We start from the raw sequence: 21,650 nt of genomic DNA, 5'->3' as shown, positions 1-21,650 counted from the left end.
GAGCCATTTGAATCATTTGTTAAATATGTCCGTACTCCTGATATTTATTTTAATACCATGATACAAGAAACTGTCTTATATTGGGACATAAGGTCTTGCTGAGTTTTTCTGCATTTTATGTTTATTGTAGCACGAGGTAGTAAATATTTATTTTATATAAACGTCGAAGAAAATGAAAAACAAATGGAAAAAGAGAAACGATATAATCTACATGGCCCTGTGCCATCGTTCTCTTTACTTGCGACTGACTTTAATTGCTACGTCAGCACTACTTTACAGGCGCGGTTAGTTTTATATTCTTTGAAGTACCTGTTTCTAAATACCTACACCTCTTCTAAAGGCGGTGCTACAAACCAACACTTTAGAAAGGCAAATAATGTACCATTTTCTACTCCGACGAAAACAGCAGGGCCGGCTCAGTGTACGAGCGGTTCTAGGCGCTTCAGTCCGGAACCGCGCGACTGCTAGGGTTGCAGGTTAGAATCCTGCCTCCGGCATGGATGTGTGTGATGCCCTTAGGTTAGTTAGGTTTAAGTCCCATAGTGCTCAGAACCATTTTTTAAAACAGCAGTATTCTTTGACTTGAATGGAACTGCTGAAACCCTCAATTTCTCTCACTTAATTGCGTTGACTTTATCAGCAAATTATTTATGTACGTGTACGTCATAAGTGTTACCTCGATGAACTAAAATGTTTCGCTCCTACAACAGACGACGCAGGAGCGACTGATACGTGATGGTTGTCTTCGGCCAAGGACGTAACATTCAGCATATCAGTGAAGAAACCTTTCACACGCTATAACCATTTCGGAACCTGTGTTTACCTGAACAAGTTTATGTTTGAAACTTCATGAATGACGCCTTTCTAGCATCTGAGGATAAGAAAAATTGGCGCTGCTGACTTCCAGCCGTCAGTTCGCCGTAAGACCTGCTATAAAGTCTCGTAACGTTGGAGACGAGCAGCAGACTCATGGTCTGTCACGGCAGCGGGCGGAGGGAGCTCCTCTTACGGCGAATGACGTCAGGCGCCAAATGTGAAAACACGGCATTGATTCACACGAAGCTGAGGCTGCTGAAATCAAAACGACCTTGTCTACGGGCGGCTCCGTTGCAATAAAGTGTGTTCTGGTCCTCTCCTCGCCCCGCCATAACGGCCTAGGAGGAGCGCAGCAGCAGAGTCCTACGGCCGTCAGCAGCTCGCCTCTCGCAAGAAGTGCGGCTGTCGATCACACGTAACGATGGGCCATCTCCGTTCCGCCGTCTGCCGGCTATCGGATGGCCACACGCGTCGAGTTGCCGCTACGTGCAAAAACCAGCAACGAGCGCCGCTCAGCGATCGGAGACGCGAAGAAGCGGACGCGAGGCTCGCGTAAAAAGCTAAAACGCTGGAAACGTGACAGCGGCAAGACTTTGGCGGGTAAGCCGTCGCTTCGCTCTCCTCTGTCGCAGACGTATCGCTCAGATTCAGGGTCGCAGTTCTGCGTGCGGCCGATAATCTCCAAGCCAGCAGCTGGGGAAAAATTGAATTACACATTTATGTTGTGCGGCACGCTGTTGCTGTCTGAAACCGAGCTGAAACGTTTCGCAACATGAGTAAACCGCCGCAAATATTTTATATTTGTATCTAATATCTGCAAAAATGAAAAAAAATGACGGCAAATAAATTTACCGTCAGCTTTATGTGGTACTTGGTTATCTGTATGATCAGTCTGTGGCGTATAAACTTCCGTCATTAGATGAACTACCGTTCTTACATGATAACACAACAGACCAACAAATAATATAGGGGGAGGCCAAATGAAAACGAAACAGATGGAAAAAAGGAAGTTAACTGTTCATTATTTCAAAAACAATGGTCATACCTATTAATACATTTATCCCACTGTGAGACACTGTCGAGAAGGAAAAATGTCTGTGGCTGCCTACGGAACCATGATGGTATCCAGGCGTATGCCTCAGCATCCGAAACAAATCGACGACCACAAACGTGTTTCAAAAATGGTTCAAATGGCTCTGAGAACTATGGGACTTGACTTCTGAGGTCATCAGTCCCCTAGAACTACGTAAACCTAACTAACCTAAGGACATCACACACATCCATGCCCGAGGCAGGATTCGAACCTGCGACCGTAGCGGTCGCGCGGTGTCAGAGTGTAGCGCCTGGAACCGCTCGGCCACCCCGGCCGGCGAACGTCTTTCTTCAGGGCTCCAGAAATATGGAAATCACATAGGGAGACCATCTGTATGGAGGATGTGCGTGGGGCAATCCACATGTTACCGAAGCTGTTTCACGTACGCTGCACAAGTTTCGCTGGGACGGCCTCACACATCCCCCATACCGTCCCGATCTCTCCCCATGAGATTTCCGTGTTTTTGGAGCCCTGAAGAAAGACATTCGTGGCTGTTGATTTATTTCGGACGAAGAGGTGTACGCCTGGGTACCATCATGGTTTCGTAGCCAAACGCATCCATTTTCCCCTGATACGAATACTTTTGAAATAATAAACAGTTTATTTACTTTTCCCATCTGTCTGGTTTTCGTTTGAGTGTCCCTAGCACAAGTATATGCTTAATACTTTTTTCATCACCATCGTATAAGTTACATTGCGTCACGAGGAAAAAGCCTATTGACCTTAGTAGTTTATTTTTATTTACACACGAAGTTCCGTAGTACCAAATTGAGGAGCACATCTCCATGGTCAAGGAACGTCTCAGTACATGAAATTATGACGTAAAAGTAATAAAAGAGAAAAACAAACTGTTTACGAACCCGAAAAAAGTCAGTCCATAAGTTTAAGTAAACGCAGTCAACAATACAAGAATAAGCTTAATTTTTCTAGGAACTCCTCAACAGATTTCGATCTGAAAGAGCGTGGATTACTGCTAAAATTTTTGAATTCTTGTGGTAGCTTATTGAAAATGGATGCAGCAGTACACTGCACACCTTTCTACACAAGAGTTAAGGAAGTCCGATCAAAATTCAGGTTTGCTTTCTGCCGAGTATTAACTGAGTGAAACCTGCTTATTCTTGGGAATAAGCCACTGAAATGTACTTAATAAAGAAATTTCCTTTCCACTATTCTTATTCAACTTTTACGTGTTTTTTTAATTAGGAAGGTCAATTCAAACAAATTTTCGTGAAACAGAAACCATGGGTAGCGGCTGAGTCGCCACGCTTTAACGGATGTCAGATCAGGGTCTGAATGAAAGAAGGAAGAAAGGAGGATTAGAGTTTAACGTCCAGTCAATAACGACTCATTAGAGACACAGAACGAGCTCAGATTAGGGAAGGCTGGCCAAGGAAATCGGGCTTGTCCGTGTCAAAGGCTCCATCCCAGCATTTGCCTTAAGCGTTTTAGGGAAACCACGGAAGACGTAAATCTAGATTTGAAGCGTCGTCCTCCCAAATGCGTGTCCAATGTGCTGGCCGCTGAGCCATCCCGGTCGTTAAGATCTGCTCGATGTTCGATGAAACTTCCTGTGTGATGGCGTGTAAGAAATTTCCAACTAAACTGTGATTTCATGTGCGTCTCATCGCGGTACAAAGTGGAATCGGGAAATTCGAGGGGTTTACTATCGCATTTCGTACGGTGGAAGAGAGACTTTGGATAACGTGCAGTTTGAAACAAGAGAGGAGCCTCGGGCACAATGGCGGTCACGCACAAAGGCGCAACCAGCAGAGGAGCCGTTTCCGGCCGAGGCGCGGGCGTGGGGCCTCTCCACGAATGTCAATGCCGGACCACGTCCGGCGCAGGCATCGGCCGCCGCCGTGGGGAGCCTCCGCTGGGAGAGGAGGGGCCGCCCAGTACAGGAGGCTGTAGGCTGTAGCGGGGGCTATCTGAGGACCGCAGTAGCACAGAGAGCAAGAGTCCTGCTTTCTTCCTTCAAATAAATGCACTGAGGCAGTACATCAGAGCACGTGCGTCACTTGTGATTCCTGACGTGGGATTACTTTCAGACACGCAGAAGAATGTAAGTACATCGGAGTCACTAACAAGGAGACGGCACGACAGTGGGGTCCGGGATTTGTCCGAAATTTTGTGTGGTGAAAGAGGACCCCTAACACCTCACGTGGTTAAACTATTAGGACGCACTACTCGGAAAATCCCCGGAAAAATCGAGCCAACGTTTCTTAGGTGCCTTATGAGTATAAAATGTTAGTCCATTGCCGAGCCGCCGTCTGGCCTATATGGTAGCCGGCACGGTAGCTCAGCGTGTTCGGTCAGAGAGCCGGTTGGCCTCTGTAATAAAAGAACTGAGTGGAAGAATCATTAAACGAACTTGAACTGATGTCATCGTGACGTCCGCAACGACCAAACGCAACGATCAACAACGAACAAAAATGGGAAAAAAATGGTTAGCGGTCGGACCCTTACGCCAGAGGTCTCGGGTTCGATTCCTTCTCTGGCACTTTTTTTTTCCTTCTGATGCTTGCAAAATTGCAGCGCATTGTTACAGGAGAATCGTCAAATTAATTCCCGGGAAGACTGTATAAAAATTCATTCTATTATTCACCATCAGTTATCGTCACCAATATTCCGAGACATGATTCAATATGCCTGGTTTCCCTCAAATTATCAGAAACCCAAAACATTTTCGTAAATGTTAATGGGGCTTATTTTTGTACAGATTTATTGCAAACGTCCTGTGATTGTAGAAAATCAGCTTTTATATGTTGTGCAAGATGTCGCAAAAATTATTGCTTTGTTTGTTTTTACGATAATTACCACTGCGGTTCTTGTTTATAATTATTATATGTATAAAAATTGAATGTTTCCCAATCGAATTTGCTATTCTGATTAAAAATCCAATGATTCTCCGTATATAGTTGACAGTGAAAAATGGAAAACACACTGCCATGAATTGTGTTGTTGGACAAAAAGAAAATAATTTTTATTCAATAATGTACCTAATTTGTTAAAGATAATGTAGGTTTGGGAAACTTTCTGAATGATTGGTAGAAAAACAAAAGAAAATGAAACAGAAGAAAAAAAGTGCCGGAGGAGGAATGGAACCCGAGACCTCTGGGATAAGACTCCAAGCCCTAAACATCTACGCCACACAGCGGCTCGGCAATGGGCTATCATTTTATGCTCATAATGCACCTAAGAAACTTTGGATCGATTTTTCCCGGGATTTTCCGGGTAGTGCGTCCTAATATTTTAATCACGTGAGGAGTTAGGGGTCCTCTTTCACCACACAAAATTTCGGACAAATCCCCGACCCCACGCTCGTGCCGTCTCCTTGTGAGATGCACGGTGCACTTAAAAGCAGGGGACTCAATGCCTCACACGGAATAGTTTTTACGAAAACGCGTTTACGAGCGCATTTCTTTAGAGAATCCAAGAAACGGATAAACAAACTTACGTCAAGCTTCAATTTTGATATAAAGTGCGTTCCTATATAGTTTTATGGTTAATATTTATTCATGAACCAACCATTTTCACGACGTTAGAGCCACATTTTAACAGTTACATTTTTATTTGATAAGTTAGTTGAAGTGACCCCCCCCCCCCCCCAAAATTCTCTGACCACTTGTAACAAAAATGTTCAATCGCCAAGAGGACGTCAGCCAAGTTAAAATATGGATGAATGTAGGGAACATCATTCCAATACAGGAAACATACAAAATTCCTCCGTTCATGCTCAATATAAAAGCAGAATCAGAAACAATTTGCCTTTACAGGAGAGCGAAAAGCTTTTTCGAAATATGACATTACATCGGAGAGTTTCCTTTAATTTACGTCTATGGTCACAATCTTTTCTGTTTAACAGATTACCGGTTTCGGTCTTTAATGACCTCATCAGATCTGTGTCATAAAAACAAAGTCCTAATGCACTGCAGCCACTAGGTAATCTGTTAAACAGAAAAGATTGTGAGCATAGACGTAAATTAAAGGAAACTTATTAGATATACGGGTCACTATGTTTTTTCGCCACGATGTCGCAGCTTGTGAAACATCGGAGAGTGTACCGTTAACAAGTGTTGTTGAACATTAATTTACTATTCGACGCGGTCACAAAATAAAGGTCGGCAGTTTACCTTCATCGTAGCAATCTTCTACAGCTACCAATTTCTCCGAAAGCTGAGTCCAAATTTTTCGAATTATGTCGTTACGTCGAAGTCTGCACAGTGACGCCTATTGACCACCTGACAGTTGTCGTGTGAAAATGAAACCAGTAAGTGTAATGCCGTACGGTAATATTGGCTAAGATATCCCTTGAAGGTTCAGCTGCTTAATTCGGAAGGTTTTTTACTATTTTTCACGCTCTAGGCGCCTTTCCATGTGTTATGTACGGAAATGTGTGTGTGTGTGTGTGTGTGTGTGTGTGTGTGTGTGTGTGTGTGTGTGCAAGATGTAGTGTTGTCTTTTTGTGTTTGTGCTGCTGATTGTTGAAGATGGTGAGAGAGGAGCAATAGGGCGAATCCTAATACCGGCACATAGCCCGCCCATCTCACTTAGCAGAGAGAGGACCTTCTAACTTAGCGTGGTCCACCGTCAACACTCTCAGTGCTCGCATTTTGCGAGACACTCTGCAGACGTTTTGAATTAACTGAATTTGAATTCATTCAGGGTAATATTTTTAAACAAGAAGTAAGTGCAATTCTAGGGAAACGACTATGGATTGCAACGTACGTTCTTACGATTACGAAAGTGGCTCTAGAATGTTACTGGCCGTCGACGACGAAACGAAAGGAGCGGAAGCTCGATAAGGATTGCAGATGGAGGACAACGGCCGAGCTCTATCCTAACGAAATATTCCTGCATTCGGATTAAACGTTTTTGAGAAACCACGAGGAATCTATGTTTGGAAGATCGGAGGTGAATTTGAATTACTCTCCTTCCAAATATGATGATCATGATCTTTGGATTGTGGGGCGCTCAACTGCGCGGTAATCAGAGCCCGTGCAAATTCCCAACCCTCGCTCAGTCCAATCCCGCCACTTTCATGAATGATGATGAAACGATGAGGACAACACAAACACCCAGTCATCTCGAGGCAGGTGAAAATCCCCGACCCCGTCGGGAATCGAACCCGGGACCCCGTGCTCGGGAAGCGAGAACGCGACCGCGAGACCACGAGCTGCTGACAAATTGTATAGACCAGGTGAGTTTTGAACTCACAACCCTCCATGCAACAGTTAAGCATCATAACCACTACACCACGGTGCTACTCATCCAAGTATGAATTCAGTGTCTTAACCACTGCGTCATTTCATTGTTTTCTGTGAATCGTTGTTGTTCTATCGGCATTATTTTCAGTGAGCGATGAATAGTGAACTCCACTGTAGTGCATCTAATAATAATATTGTTTACAATCTTCTGTGATCTATTGTTTACAAATGTATCTATTTGTGTTAATACAAATCAGCAATACCTTCTGGCGTCAAAGTGGAAGATTTGTTTCAAAAAAATAGCTCTGAACACTATGTGACTTAACATCTGTGGTCATCAGTCCCCTAGAACTTAGAACTACTTAAACCTAACCAACCTAAGGACATCACACACATCCATGCCCGAGGCAGGATTCGAACCTGCGACCGTAACAGTCGCGCGGTTCCGGACTGAGCGCCTAGAACAGATTTGTTTCAGAACTGTAGTTTTCGGGTGTGCGCTACGCTCATTACATAAATAACGCGTATACTTATTTAGACATGAAGCACGTGATTGGACAATACTGAAAATGACGTATTGCTAGCATAACCGGCGGAAAACAGATCTCTAGATGCAGACCAGTAATAAATACAAAAATTCGGATCTAGATGGGCAATGAACTCATTCTAGGCATTTTTGGTTTTTCTTACAGATGCTACCAAGATTAATTGAACATTTACCGCACAGTAAACAACGCTTCTCTAGCTTGATTCAAAAAAGTTTGTGATGACTCGCTGTTGATTTCGGGAGAGCGGTTGCTACACGTCGCACTTCTACATGTTATGAAACCGTATGAATAAAAAATTATGGGTTCTGTGATACAGACGGCGGAATGGACTGCGGAAGACATTTATTCCGCTCAATAACATCTGACTAAGTAAGAATGTTTTCGCTGTTACACTTATAGCCCGCTACCTCAAATAATCACACATATTTTGCAAAAGCAAATATTCTTGTTCACTGGATGTTATTTATAAGATCAAAGGAGAGTGCTACGTCTCACGATATTTCGCTGCGGCCGTTTTCAAACGGCGCAGTTTTCGTTGCGCACCTGTGAAAATATCGAGCGAAACCTGCGAACAGGACAGAAACGCAGTGATCAGCATAGGACGACATTGGAAGTTGCGAGGAGTTTTCTGTAGCTCCGAATCGTTCTTATGTTATACTTATTAAAGTATGCCGATCATTGATAGTTTTTGTAGTTATACGTTTCGAGTCATAAACTCATGGATATTACGGTTACACTTTCCGTATTGTTAACCTAATGTGGCTACATGACAAGTTGCAGTACAATCAGTAATGTACACAAATCGTGTTAGAAACGTCTGAGTAACCCTTATGGTCTGCTATAAATTGAAATTAATTTGGAACTGGCGCCAATATTGCTTGGCGAACAACTTACTCGAACTTCTAGAGACAGTGAAAATATAGTGATTATAATTATATTTAAGGTGATTTACGTAAGACCATTATCGAAAGTAAGCATAACCGTGTTTACGGATATTAAGTGAAATATTACGTTTGATACGATCTTTGATAATACTGGTCTCCTCTTGTTCATTATGATAATAATTATTTGAACACAAGTATCCAAGGCAACTGAAATGTATACCTAAGATTCAGCCAGTGCAACTGCACAATACCATAACTGGAGAAAGTTGCATCAAATGCTAGTTCGATTTTGGCTGACAGAATGGCCCTATTATTTGAATATTACGTATCCAACTACAACTCCAAACTGAGGAAGTTTGTGACAGAAATTTTGAATCTCGTTGTACATAACAAACAGAATGATACTAAGGGTATTTATTACGGTTTGGTGAATTTGTACCGCCGGCCGCGGTGGCCGAGCGGCGCTAGGCGCTTCAGTCCTGAACCGCGCGACCGCTACGTTCGCAGGTTCGAAACCTGCCACGGGCATGGATGTGTGTGATGTCCTTGGGTTAGTTAGGTTTAAGTAATTCTAGCTTCTAGGGGACTGATGACCTCAGATGTTAAGTCCCATAGTGCTCAGAGCCATTTTTTGCATTTTTACCATTTTGGGAAGGCTAGCCTACGCCGCCATTATTACCATCGAGAAAAATTTGATTATTACTGTGTTATTTCGTTTTTTTGGATCCTTTCGGAAGGTTACTGTCGTACTGAACCTATCATCATGCGTTCCGAAAGTTCTACCTTATTCTCAGTGCTCCTGGTTCTCTTTGTCCCGTTAATGTGCATCTTGAACCCGAGGTCAGACACCATTCCTCCCTGTAACGCAACTGGGGGGGGGGGGGGGCGAAGTTTCGAATCCCTGTCGCACGATTCAGATTCAGCTTTTCGTGATATTCCTAAACCGCTTAAGACAAGTGCCGTGGTAGAACTTTGGAAAGGATACGTCCGATATTTCCATCCCCGTCCTTTCTTCGTGTTTCTGCTCCGATGTTTAACTCTAATCTTCCTTCCTTCATGTAAGGGAAGTAATCGATTCCTTGTCCATGCCCTCTGATATATCTCTTCCACGTATTTGCCATTACGCATGTTATATATCTTTGTTGCGGTGACAAGTTGTGATGCATCAACATATTATGTGTCCCAAAGCATTTGATACTGGTTCTATGCTCTCGCTTGAGCCTATGGAGGGCGTTTGCGATGGAATCGCAAATAGTTTAGGAGACTAATTCGAAAAAAAAACATTCCATAAAGCATTACTCCAGTTTTTATTACCTACAGAGAGACAACAGAAGGCAAACCAAATAAATACTCGCAAACGGTGTTACGCAAAGCTGATTTTCAAATTCCACTTGTGACTTGAACGCGCTTTCCTATTTAAGACAGTCGACATGTTGCTCTTCTGGGAGCCTCTCGGCGTCCTTTCATCGAGGCGGTACAATTCCTCACCCGGACGGTCAGTTCGTCTCTTGTGTTTACTGTTTGCTTATAGACTTCTCATTTTGGCCGTACACACAGGCAAAAATGTGTAAAGGCAAGGCTCGAGGCCTTTGATGACCAAGAAACGTGACGATTCCTGCCGACGCATCTTCCTGGAAATGTTGCGTTTAGGTCATGTGTCACGTTTCTGTGCCACCAAAACGCCAGGGCCTTAATTGGTTAAGGTTTTGGCTATGAGGATGGTTGAAATGCGAAGCCTACAAAGAAAAAGATGACTCGATCGTTTGCGTTACGAATAGTGCTGCACATATGAAAGAACACCAAGACAGCGTCAGAAGAGCTACATGCGGTTTTTCAGAGGAATTCCAAAGTCGGAGGTGAAGTTTAGTAAAGTCAATTTTGAGCTCAACAGTTTGTTTTGTTTAGTACGTTGTGACAGTGTTCGTTAGGGTCGTATTCTAACAGCTGCATCCCTTAGCCAATAAAAATTCGGCACATTCTATGTGGAATACTTTATCCGAATCAGCCTATAGTGCCACCTCCTGAAATATTCACTGTTGCTGGTGAACGGCCAGATTATTCCGCGTCTTTATTCCCTGCTGTGAAGTAAACGATGCCAGAGTGTGCGATCTCGCCACGCAGCCCAGCAGCGAGGGAGAGCCCGCGCCTCTCGGGCAGGCGCCGCTGGCGCTCTGAGCGCTGGCTACCCTCAGTAGCTGGCCTGCCGTGCGATCGACTTCGCTACGCCACACTCCCTACTAACCTAACGAAATAGTACTAAATTTTATTCGATCTTTTTCAGACTTCATATACAACCTTGTACTGACACCACAACAGTACTTTAAGGATCTCAGTGCATTATCTTCAATACTTTAGCAGATACAGAATTTTCCCAAAAAAACCTTAATAACTTTTCTGGCATTACAAAACTGAGCTAGGGATCGTAACGTGTTTATTTACAATATAATCTGAAATTATAACCAAACACATCGCTCAATATGAGTTGTTTCTCTAGAAGTTTCTTTGCTTTCGTTACAACAGCTTGATGACGTACAAGTAATCGTTCCAAAATTATTAAGTAATTATGTTTTGTTGTATGAGTGTTGTGGAGAGAGTGATAGAGTGTATGGAGGAAATGTGTAGCGTGTGATGTTTTATTTTATTAAAAACTATGTAAAACGTATGCGTGGGAAGTTCCTGTGCAATCGTGCGTCATATGACGTATGTCCAGCGTGCATGCTTTTGTATAAAAATGGCCAAAAGAAAAGTTCGGTCTTAAATCAATTAGTACTTCATTTCTGGGAATAATTCGTAATTTGATCTACTGAAATTAAATTTGGTTTCGAAAAATCAGAATTTCTTTTACTCATTGCGTTCTGCAATTCTGCTCGATGACTTGGGAATTACCTGGACTATTTGTAGGCTGGAGCTGTTCAAATTGGAAGCCTAAATTGTCAACCAATAGGAACTAAGCAGTTCTCACGCTTCGTGTTGGACTTTGCGCTACAGTCCCGTGTCTGTTGGAGTCAATCGGGAACTGTCTTACAGTGCAGAACATGTTAAACCGAGCCGCACAAATTTTGGCTAAGATGACGATAATCTTACGCTCTGTCACTTCTTGTATTGGAACTGTGAAGCGATTACACTTCAGAACATTTTATTTAAGATTTGAGAATTCCCAGTAACTTAATTTGGCAGTTATTTGCGTGTTAATTTTTTGTTGTACTTAAATTCTACGAGACGTCTATTGTGAACAATCTTGACACAGTGTGGCGAACATTTCTTTTTAATAAAACAACAGAACGACTTGATGCAGTAACTCGCGAACAGCTGTGAGTCAGTGAATGTAAAACGCGAAAATTACTCGCGTCGGACTGGTAAAGTTCCGATGGCTTCCATGCGAAACTTTGTAGTAATAACAGGAACTAACTTGCACCAATAATAGTTTTCGCGGTATGTGCGGACTCAATAGCCATTCAGAGGCAATAAAGCCTAATTAATTGTACTTTAAACCTTTCACGCAAGCTGTTTAAGAGTCCGGCACGCCTGATATTTTTACGTACGCGTGCTTCCTGGAAGCTTGACTTATGCGACCTTCGTTTGGTAGGTACTTCGTCGCTGTTTCGTCACTACTGCTACCCATCGACTGAGCAACTACCAACACAGAGCCAAGGAGATGGACACCAAGAAGCGCATCGAGTTATGTGGGCTGTGATGTCGGAGTTGCGGAGAAAGAACCCGCTCCGCCGCAGTATCCAAAATTCACTGTACGTTTCTTCCTTAGACCTCCAGCCATATTTATTCCACACTCGTTATGTAACCGAAATTTGGGCAGAAAAGCCTGAATTGCGACGAAAAAAATTACATATAGCTCAGGACTGGGATGAAGCGTAAAAGAAAATATTAGCTTTCGTTGGCAATGGTCTAGCACAGAGAAGGGCCTCGTCAGTTATTAAAAAGTAAACGAGTGAGGGAAAATTTGCTGCTTAAGGTTTTCACCTTCACCCGTGCTCTGACATCCGCTGCGAGACCGCCGTTTCGGTTTTGTCACACGTGTGGAGGCGCGCTATACTGTGCCCCCCAACACGGGCGCAGAGCGATGTGGGCTCGAGCGTATGCGGTGGCCGAAGACGCGGCCGCGGGCGTATCTGGAGCAGATGCCGGCCGCCTCCATCAGGCCGTTTGAGCTACTTAACTCCATTAAGCGGAGGAGCGGAGCCCACGTGCGGCGCGCATTGTGATTACCAGGGGAGCGCTCGGGGCTACCAGACTACCAGGCTACCGGCGGCCAGAGCGCGGTCCGGCGAATTCGTCCTCCTGCCGCAGGCCCCAGGGCCCGCTAAGTAGCTCAAATATTCCTCAGTGCGGCGTGGGTTTAGCCCGCTTAATGGAATACTTCTTCCCCGCCTCTGCCGCGGGCCACGCCACGCCGCCAGCGTCGCCGCAGGGCAGTGAAAAATCTACCACGACGTTTGTTCTTCACGAGCCGCTGTGCCATTTATAGCGGAATGAACTTTGCTCCTGTACTCGCAACGCACTGTTCTCTTCGTTACGCTGGCAGTGTGTGTGATGGACGAAGCGAGAATGACGGAAAGAGCAGAGTAACACAGGCGAGGAGAGCATCTTCGCCGAAAGAAGTCGAGTAAGATAAGACAGAGGTCTTAATTTGAGGAGGCAATCTTTTCGGAATGCACCACAGGAGCACAGCATCCCATGGAAGCTCAATTTTGCTCTCGAGGGAACGGCACGAAAATTCTGAGAAGCCTAAACTGGCGGACGCCTTGAGATCGATGTCAGAGCACAGGTAAAGGTGAATACAGTAAGCAGCAAATTTTCCGTCATCCGTTTACTTTTCAATAACTGACGAGATCCTTCTTTGTCTTAGACCACTTCCAACGAACATGGGAACTTGAAATTTTTTTCTACGATTCATCACAGTCATCAGATATGTGTAATTTTCTTCATCGAAATTCAGGCTTTTCAGTAAGAATGTGATTTACATAACGAGTGTGGAATGAATGTTGCTGGAGATTTAACAAAGAAACATACAGTGAATTTTGGACATTGCGCCGGGGCGGTTTCGTTCTCCGTACCTCCGACATTACAGTCCCCATACGTCGATAGGCTTCTTTACTGTCCATCCCCTTCACTCTGTGCTGGTAGATGCTAACTCATTCGATGAAAAGCAGCACTGACGAAACAGCGACTGAATACCTACCAAACGAAGATCGCTTAAGTCAAGCTCGGAGGCAGCATCCTTACGTAAAAATATCGGGCTTGAGAGACCCTAAATAAGTTGCGTAAAAAGGTTTAAAGTTCACATATTTACGCTTATTTCACTCTAAGACGGCTATTAAGTCCGTATTTACCGCCAAAACTATTACTGGTGCAAGTTAGTCACTGTTAGTACTACAAAGTTTCACACGAAAGCAGCTCCAACTTTAGCAGTCCGACGCGAATTTTCACGTTCTACATAGACACTGACACACAGCTATTCGCACTCACTTGTTCCGTACGGACCAACAAGACCAGATGACGCTAATTACAGAGCACAGAGACACTTAGGCTTACTTCCTCCCCGCGTTCCATACACAGGTGGAATAGGAAGAAACCTAACACGCTAAGTGCCCTGTGTCATCCACTTCCCAGAGCTTTCCAGAGTATAAGTGGATAATGGACTGTGAGGCTGCAGGAAAGGAAGAGGAATTGACGAGTTTCCAATGTGATGATACGGAAGAACGCTAAAAATTATGCACAATGAAACGATAAGAAATGAGAAATTTCTCTTCACAATCGGCGAGGAAGGTAGTGTGTAGAAAACACTAGTTAGAGAAGGAGTTAGGATGATAGGGCACATGTTAAAAAAACCATGGAATAACTTCCGTGACACTAGAACTAGACGTAAAGGGCAGCAACTGTAGCGGAAGACATGTTTGAATATATGCAATAAATAATTCAGGAGCTCGGGTGTAAGTGGTTGTCTTATATGAAGAAACCTCGTGGTCGTCTCTGTACAACCGCATGCGCTGTACTGTCTTGAGGTAACAAAATTGTGGCAAGTCCTACCGATTCTGCAAGAGCACGACACCTTTCTGTCCAAGATCTTCATTTAAGTTCATTGAGCATTTTTACTGCGTTTTCATATGGATCAAACTGGCCTATTGTGCTCCTAGCTCTGCGTTCTTCTAGCCTGTTGGATAGAACTCCAAACACTGGAACAATACTGTACATCTACATCCATACTCCGCAAGCCACCTGACGGTGTATGGCGGAGTGTACTTTGAGTACCTCTATCGGTTCTCCCTTCTATTCCGTCACTTATTGTCCGTGGAAAGGAAAATTGTCGGTATGCCTCTGTGTGGGCTCTAATCTCTGATTTTATCCTCACGGTCTCTTCGCGAGATATACGTCGGAGGCAGCAATATACTGCTTGACTCCTCGGTGAAGATATGTTCTCGAAACTTCAACAAAAGCCCATACCGAGCTACTGAGCGTCTCTCTTGCAGAGTCTTCCACTGGAGTCTATCTATCATCTCCGTAACGCTTTCGCGATTACTAAATGATCCTGTAACGAAGCGCGCTGCTCTCCGTTGGATGTTCTCTATCTCTTCTATCAAACCTATCTGGTACGGATCCCACACCGGTGAGCAGTATTCAAGCAGTGGGCGAACAAGTGTACTGTAACCTACTTCCTTTGTTTTCGGATTGCATTTCCTAAGGACTCTTCCTAAGTATGTACCTAGATAGCAATAGCGTCTCGTATGTGCTTCCTGGGAAGCCTTTCCAGAAAATACCAAAACAATTAAATTTTTTCGTTAACCTACGCAGTATTGATTTTGCATAAGTCACTTAATAATCGGATAATGTCGGGTGCTTCCTTCTGGATATGAGCGTTATTCTGTATTCGTCTACACACTAAACAGGAATACTGTCTACGTCTCTCTGCCCAGTGATGGTACTTACCTGTAGACAAAATCATCCCCATCGAACCATCTGAGTGTTTTCTCAAGCTATTGATTTGTGTATAATGTCAACATTTGCCTTCCTATTCTGCTTTTCTTTGACACAGCTGACGATGATTAGTTTCTATTAAATGTTACCGTCCAGTCTTACTCGCTGGATTCCATCAGTCAGAAATTATTTGAGTTAATCGTGCATGTAGTGTGATACTCCGTACAATAGTAATTCTGTAAGGGCCACTTACATTCGGTAACCGCCCCTCATCACATTCAGTTGTAGTCTATGACTATGCAATGCTTTACGGGAAGAGGTTAAACAGTATCGAATCACTGCCGATATAAACGTAATACTTCAACACACGTAAATTGTTTTTGGGTATGACAACGCGTTATGCTATAAAATACAGTTAAATTAAAGGCCAGTGATTCTCGAGATTATCAGTCACGGACGACTCCGTGATCACTACGCATCTGAAGCTGCACATTAAAAAGTACGAGAGGACTTCAAGTAGCAAGTTACACACGTCGTCGCGTGGCACATTATCGGAAAGCGAGTACATGTTCTCGATTTCCTGCAGTTACACTTCTGCTGCTGTACACAGAAGACATCACAGTGTAGGACCGAATTGGCGCGGCAGCTGGAAAACGATCTCGAAATTTGAGATACACGGGACAGTACGACTCTTATGGGCAAAAGGTCTAAATCGCACACAAATTCACCTGGAAGTTCTGGGCGTATTTGGAAAAAATGCGATGTTGCATTCCGCCGTAGTGAAACAGCAAGGCCACACAGACGTGGCCGATGCCGATGGGGGAAGGGAGGCCAAAGACATCGATCACAGGCGACGCAGTCCAGGCAGTCGACGAACTGATTCGCAGTAGTCGCAGATTTTCCAGCGAAGAGGACGTTCACACAATGCGACCAGGGAGAGAATTTCTGCCGTCGAGGAATTTCACGACTGTTATATTGTTCCGACTGTCGTTTCTAGAGACTTGGTGACAATGTTGAGGAATAATGTCACGTATCTGCATCACTTTGAAGTGTAGCGCAGCACTCAATAAAGGTTGCTTGGCCTGGCATAACAATGTGCAAATTCCTTTTTCAAGCCCATTCGTATACGTGATGCTTGCACAGTTTCATTAATGCCGCCGCAAGTCGGGTTATACAGAGTATTCAACTAAGAGACGACCCAAAAAGCCATTCATTTTATAATAAAATCTGTCTTACATACAACTGTAAAGAATGACTTGTCTGATTCGTGCAACGATCATATCGGTTTCATATCCACAAAAAGTGTGTGTATGTGTTAGTGATTATTTTTGTGCAGTACTTATATGAAGCCACTAGTATTCCTATTGTTCACTTTTTCTGTATGTGGATACTATTTTTCTCATCAGTACGCCCTTTCAAAGCGAAGCACTGTGTCTTCAGAACAACTGGTGGACAAAATATGCCACTATCTTTCGACCAGTTGAAGGAAGCAAAATTCTTGTTTAGTGCGAAAGAGCAAAAGTCTTGTTTACAGCAAAAGAACAACGATAAACTCCTCACTAAATGCCTGCCCTTAATTACCATAGCCGGCCGAAGTGGCCGTGCGGTTAAAGGCGCTGCAGTCTGGAACCGCAAGACCGCTACGGTCGCAGGTTCGAATCCTGCCTCGGGCATGGATGTTTGTGATGTCCTTAGGTTAGTTAGGTTTAACTAGTTCTAAGTTCTAGGGAACTAATGACCTCAGCAGTTGAGTCCCGTAGTGCTCGAAGCCATTTGAACCATTTTTTAATTACCATAGCATCGCTAAATGTCAGTAATCAACACGTTGTAATTTTCTATGTACACCGCTCGTCTTCCAATTGCTATGGAGTTGAGTGAGCACAGTGAACAAGAAGCGCTCCAGCCAAACACAGTGGTCACCTGTGACCGTCTAAACAAATGCCGAGGAAACTCCGGCTCCGCCTCACAAAAGAAGCGCACAAACACACAGAACAGGAAAACAGACATAATAAATTTTACGTAGACGATTCGCAGGCCTTTGGTGTACAAGACTTCCCCTCCCATCTCAACTAACCACTCTGGAGACAGGAAGAAGATCCAGCTACGTATGCAAATAAATGTTAAATCCAGGATGACAGAAGTAGATCTTCATTGTCAGATGGAGGCTAGAAAAGAAAAATATACTTATAAAACTGTCTAAAATTTAACAGCTCTCCACTGTGAATGCATCAGACCTATAGAAGCAGAGAGTGGAAATTTACACAGAACGAAGTTCGAAGCATAGTTGTTCACTATATTTAACTGCTAAATATCGTAAATTGAAACCAGACTTTGTTCCGTACTTAATTACTTTCCTAGTGACAGCATACCTTCGTCTTTAGTATGAAGAAAATAAACTTGATACCGATACGTCTATAATTAACGACAACGAGTTGACAAGTTACGTTCCTAGCGAGGTCCTTAATACGATCGGTAATGATGTTCTCAAGGACGGATACTTGGCGTCAACTGTGTTTAAAGTGTTCAGTCCAAACATTAACACAAATTATCATGCTTGGGTATACACAGCGCTTTATTTACATTGGCCAAGCAAGGAAACTGAAACTCACGAGATTTCCTACAACATGTGGTCGAAGCTCATACTCACTGTACTCAGTGAATTAAACTCAGACATTTCAAATCGATACAAACTTCTGGGTTCCCACTTCTTCAAGTCGCGGTAGTTAGATCTTGTGTTTTAGTACCCGTTCCATAGTATGTTATTCCGGAGGCACGTAAAGTCTGAAGTACAAGTACATATGTCCGGTGCCTTTAAACTGCAGGAGTTTCCCTCTGTAGGATCTAGTAGTTATAGTGTAAGACTATTAAAACGGGAGTCCCTTGAGACAGCACCGTTTTGCAGAGGAAGTGGTTTACCGAAAGAAATTCCGGCGCGCAACCCGTACCTCAGAAGCGGCTCGAGTTCGATTCGTATACAGGCTCTCTTTGGAACGATGCACGTAACGTAGAAATGGTGCATGGAAGAGATTACTTTACAAAACCGAGGTGTACTATTGTCGAATCCCTGTCTATGCTATCGCAGTGTAAAACTTAGGAAAAGAATTGTAAAAGGTGACTAAGAGTATCCTATACGTGGAAAATCTCATTTTTTTAAGGACGAGCCTGATATAAAACATTTATTTAACGCAGCGGTAGCGGATGCACCCCATCCTGTCGGTATGCGAAGTAGTAGTTAAATCGGCGGCGATTCTTGCCCCAAGAATATTTTGATTTTATTTCCTTACTGATCTCGCACTCTCTCTCGATTATTTCACACAAAGACGCCATTTAAGCAACCTGGGTAGGCATTCGAAATTTCATTGACATCTAGATAATTAGAAATAGAGAACTACTTCAGTTGCGCACGCCTTTAATCTCCCTGTTCCAAATACGAGTAAGGCTCCATGTAACATAGGGAAACGTCAGGTATAAACTCTTATCCAGATAACGAGTAACAATGGCATTGTTAGAACAGCAGACGTGAGAAACAGCCGATAACTCATTCCAGAAATATCCTACTTTGAAGTCAACTCACAAGTCTGGATCTAAAATAAATCTAAAAAACAAAAGAGCTCCGATCTCTTAGTTGTGACTCTGTGCTGGAGTTTCCAAAGAATAATGGATAATACACAGAAAATAGCGGTATTGGGAAGTACTTGATGCACGTAAAATAACGAATATTTATATGTCTGTCTTTTAATATTAGCGCAGTTTTCGTTTATATTGACACTACCGAAACGTATTTTTCTTCTTTCGCAACACGGCTGAGTTCAAAACGCTTGCATCATTTTATATGCAACGTCTTTAACGACGCTCTATATTGACGCATTAATGTATTCTTTTAAAACATCGTAATTTAAACTCATAATTGTTGTAGTGGGAACAGACAGAGCTTACTGCAACTTCCTAAAAATGCTCTGAAAAGTTTATGTACGAGCTAGAATTTTGATGTAATGGTACGTTCTTGAATTTCCACACGAAAAGAAGAGATATGCGTCTTCTTTCAGAAAATGAGTATTCTTTATATACTCGGCATAAAGCGTAGACACACTTGACAACGCAACGCCAAATGAACAGTTGTTTCGTTTACCAACACGAAGGAGACATAGAAAAGGGATGAGAGGAAGACGAATAAAGACAGGACACAAAAAGGGTGCCTGTAAAAATAGTCAAACACGTGTGTAGCTGCAGAAGTAGAGTAGCAAGAGGAGACGAGTCAACACTCACCAGACATCAAACGGTCGCAGACACCGCCGACCGAGAGTATACACACACGAGCAGCACTCTGTGTCTCTTCGTCAGTTCACAAGTGTTTACAAGCGCACGGCAGTCAGTCACAGGTCCGTCGCGCGCACAAAGCTAGCCGGCAGCGGCAGCGGCAGACGCCAGTCCGCCCCCCTCCCGCACAGACGCGCGCCGGTCCGTCAGCGAGCAGTCCCAGCGGCGTACGCGAGCTCAGCCACGACCACTCCGCTCCGCAACAATGCACACACTGCGGCCGCGGCGGGGCCGCGGGTCCCGGCCACGGGGCGCGACGCCAGCGCTCCTGCCGGCCGGCGGGGGAAGCGGCCGGCGGTGCGGCAGCCGAGCGCGCGCGCCGATTGGGCGCGACGGGCGCCGCTGGTGGGGGCGCGCCGGGGTGCGTATTTCTGGACGGGGACGGGGGTAGGGACTCCAGACACCGCTCGCTTCTTGCAGATAAACGGCGCAGCTGCGAATCGCGCGGCCGCTTCCTATCACTGCTGCCGACCGGCACCAAAATCCAGCGCAGGGCAGGCAGTGCCGAGAATCGTACAGTATGGTCGATAGCGCGGATCGCGGTAAACGTGCAACCGAACATCACGTGAATGAAAAAATGATGTTCTTATGCCATAAAGTTTCTATTCAGTTAGCGGACGTTACTGGTTAGTTACTGACACCTCCCTCCTGAGTGATGCGACTGAAGGCAATATGCAGCGGCTAATAGACAATACTGAGAGAGGCAAATACATGAAGAGGCAAAGTTAGTTCTCTTTGCTGATGATACAAGTATAGTAATCACACCTGACAAACAAGAATTAACTGATGAAATTGTCAATACTGTCTTTCAGAAAATTACTAAGTGGTTCCTTGTAAACGGACTCTCACTGACTTTTGATAAGACACAGTACATACAGTTCCGTACAGGGAATGGTATGACGCCATTAATAAATATAGACCTTAATCAGAAGCATATAGCTAAGGTAGAATATTCCAAATTTTTAGGTGTGTCCATTGATGAGAGATTACATTCGAAGAAACACATTGATGATCTGCTGAAACGTTTGAGTTCAGCTACTTATGCAATAAGGGTCATTGCAAATTTTGGTGATAAACATCTTAGTAAATTAGCTTACTACGCCTATTTTCACTCATTGCTTTCATATGGCATCGTATTTTGGGGGAATTCATCACTGAGGAATAAAGTATTTATTGCACAAAAGCGTGTAATCAGAATAATAGCTGCAGTCCACCCAAGATCATCCTGCAGACATTTATTTAAGGATCTAGGGATATTCACAGTAGCTTCTCAGTATATATACTCTCTTATGAAATTTGTTATTAACAACCAAACCCAATTCAAAAGTAATAGCAGTGTGCATAACTACAATACTAGGAGAAAGGACGATCTTCACTATTCAAGATTAAATCTAACTTTGGCACAGAAAGGGGTGAATTATACTGGCACTAAAGTCTTTGGTCACTTACCAAATAGTATCAAAAGTCTGACAGATAACCAACAAGTATTTAAGAAGAAATTAAAAGAATTTCTGAATGACAACTCCTTCTACTCCATAGAGGAATTTTTAGATATAAATTAAGAAAAAAAAGAAAAAAATATTTAAAAAATAAAAAAAATAAAAATAAAGAAAAACAAAAAACACAAAAAATAAAGTTGTTATATTAACTTAAGTATGTTGTTAAATTAACCTAATTATGTCATGTATTAGAAAATTCGACTCGTTCCACATCATTACGAAATATCGTATTCATGATCCATGGAACTAGTATTAATCTAATCTAATCTAATCTAGCCATGGGCTGAAACTATATGTGTAAACGGCTCCACGAAATTATTGAAATTAAATATTACGACTGCACACTGCAGATTCTG

General features: G+C 43.5%; 1 protein-coding gene across 3 annotated transcripts in view; it reads right to left on the bottom strand.

The window, feature by feature from the left end:
• The window catches only part of LOC124612364 (fibroblast growth factor receptor 3-like), a 427,961-nt gene extending 407,976 nt beyond the window's left edge, over positions 1–19,985 (bottom strand). For all 3 annotated transcript variants that reach the window (XM_047140525.1, XM_047140523.1, XM_047140524.1), the window contains exon 1: positions 19,745–19,985. In XM_047140525.1, coding sequence (XP_046996481.1) covers positions 19,745–19,751 — 7 coding nt within the window. In that variant the 5' untranslated portion in view covers positions 19,752–19,985. The remainder of the gene's footprint in view (positions 1–19,744) is intronic.
• Positions 19,986–21,650: the final 1,665 nt, after the last annotated feature.

The sequence above is a fragment of the Schistocerca americana genome, chromosome 4 (assembly GCF_021461395.2).
Source record: "Schistocerca americana isolate TAMUIC-IGC-003095 chromosome 4, iqSchAmer2.1, whole genome shotgun sequence".
NCBI lineage: Eukaryota > Metazoa > Arthropoda > Insecta > Orthoptera > Acrididae > Schistocerca > Schistocerca americana.
This window is presented reverse-complemented; position numbering and strand designations above follow the sequence as displayed.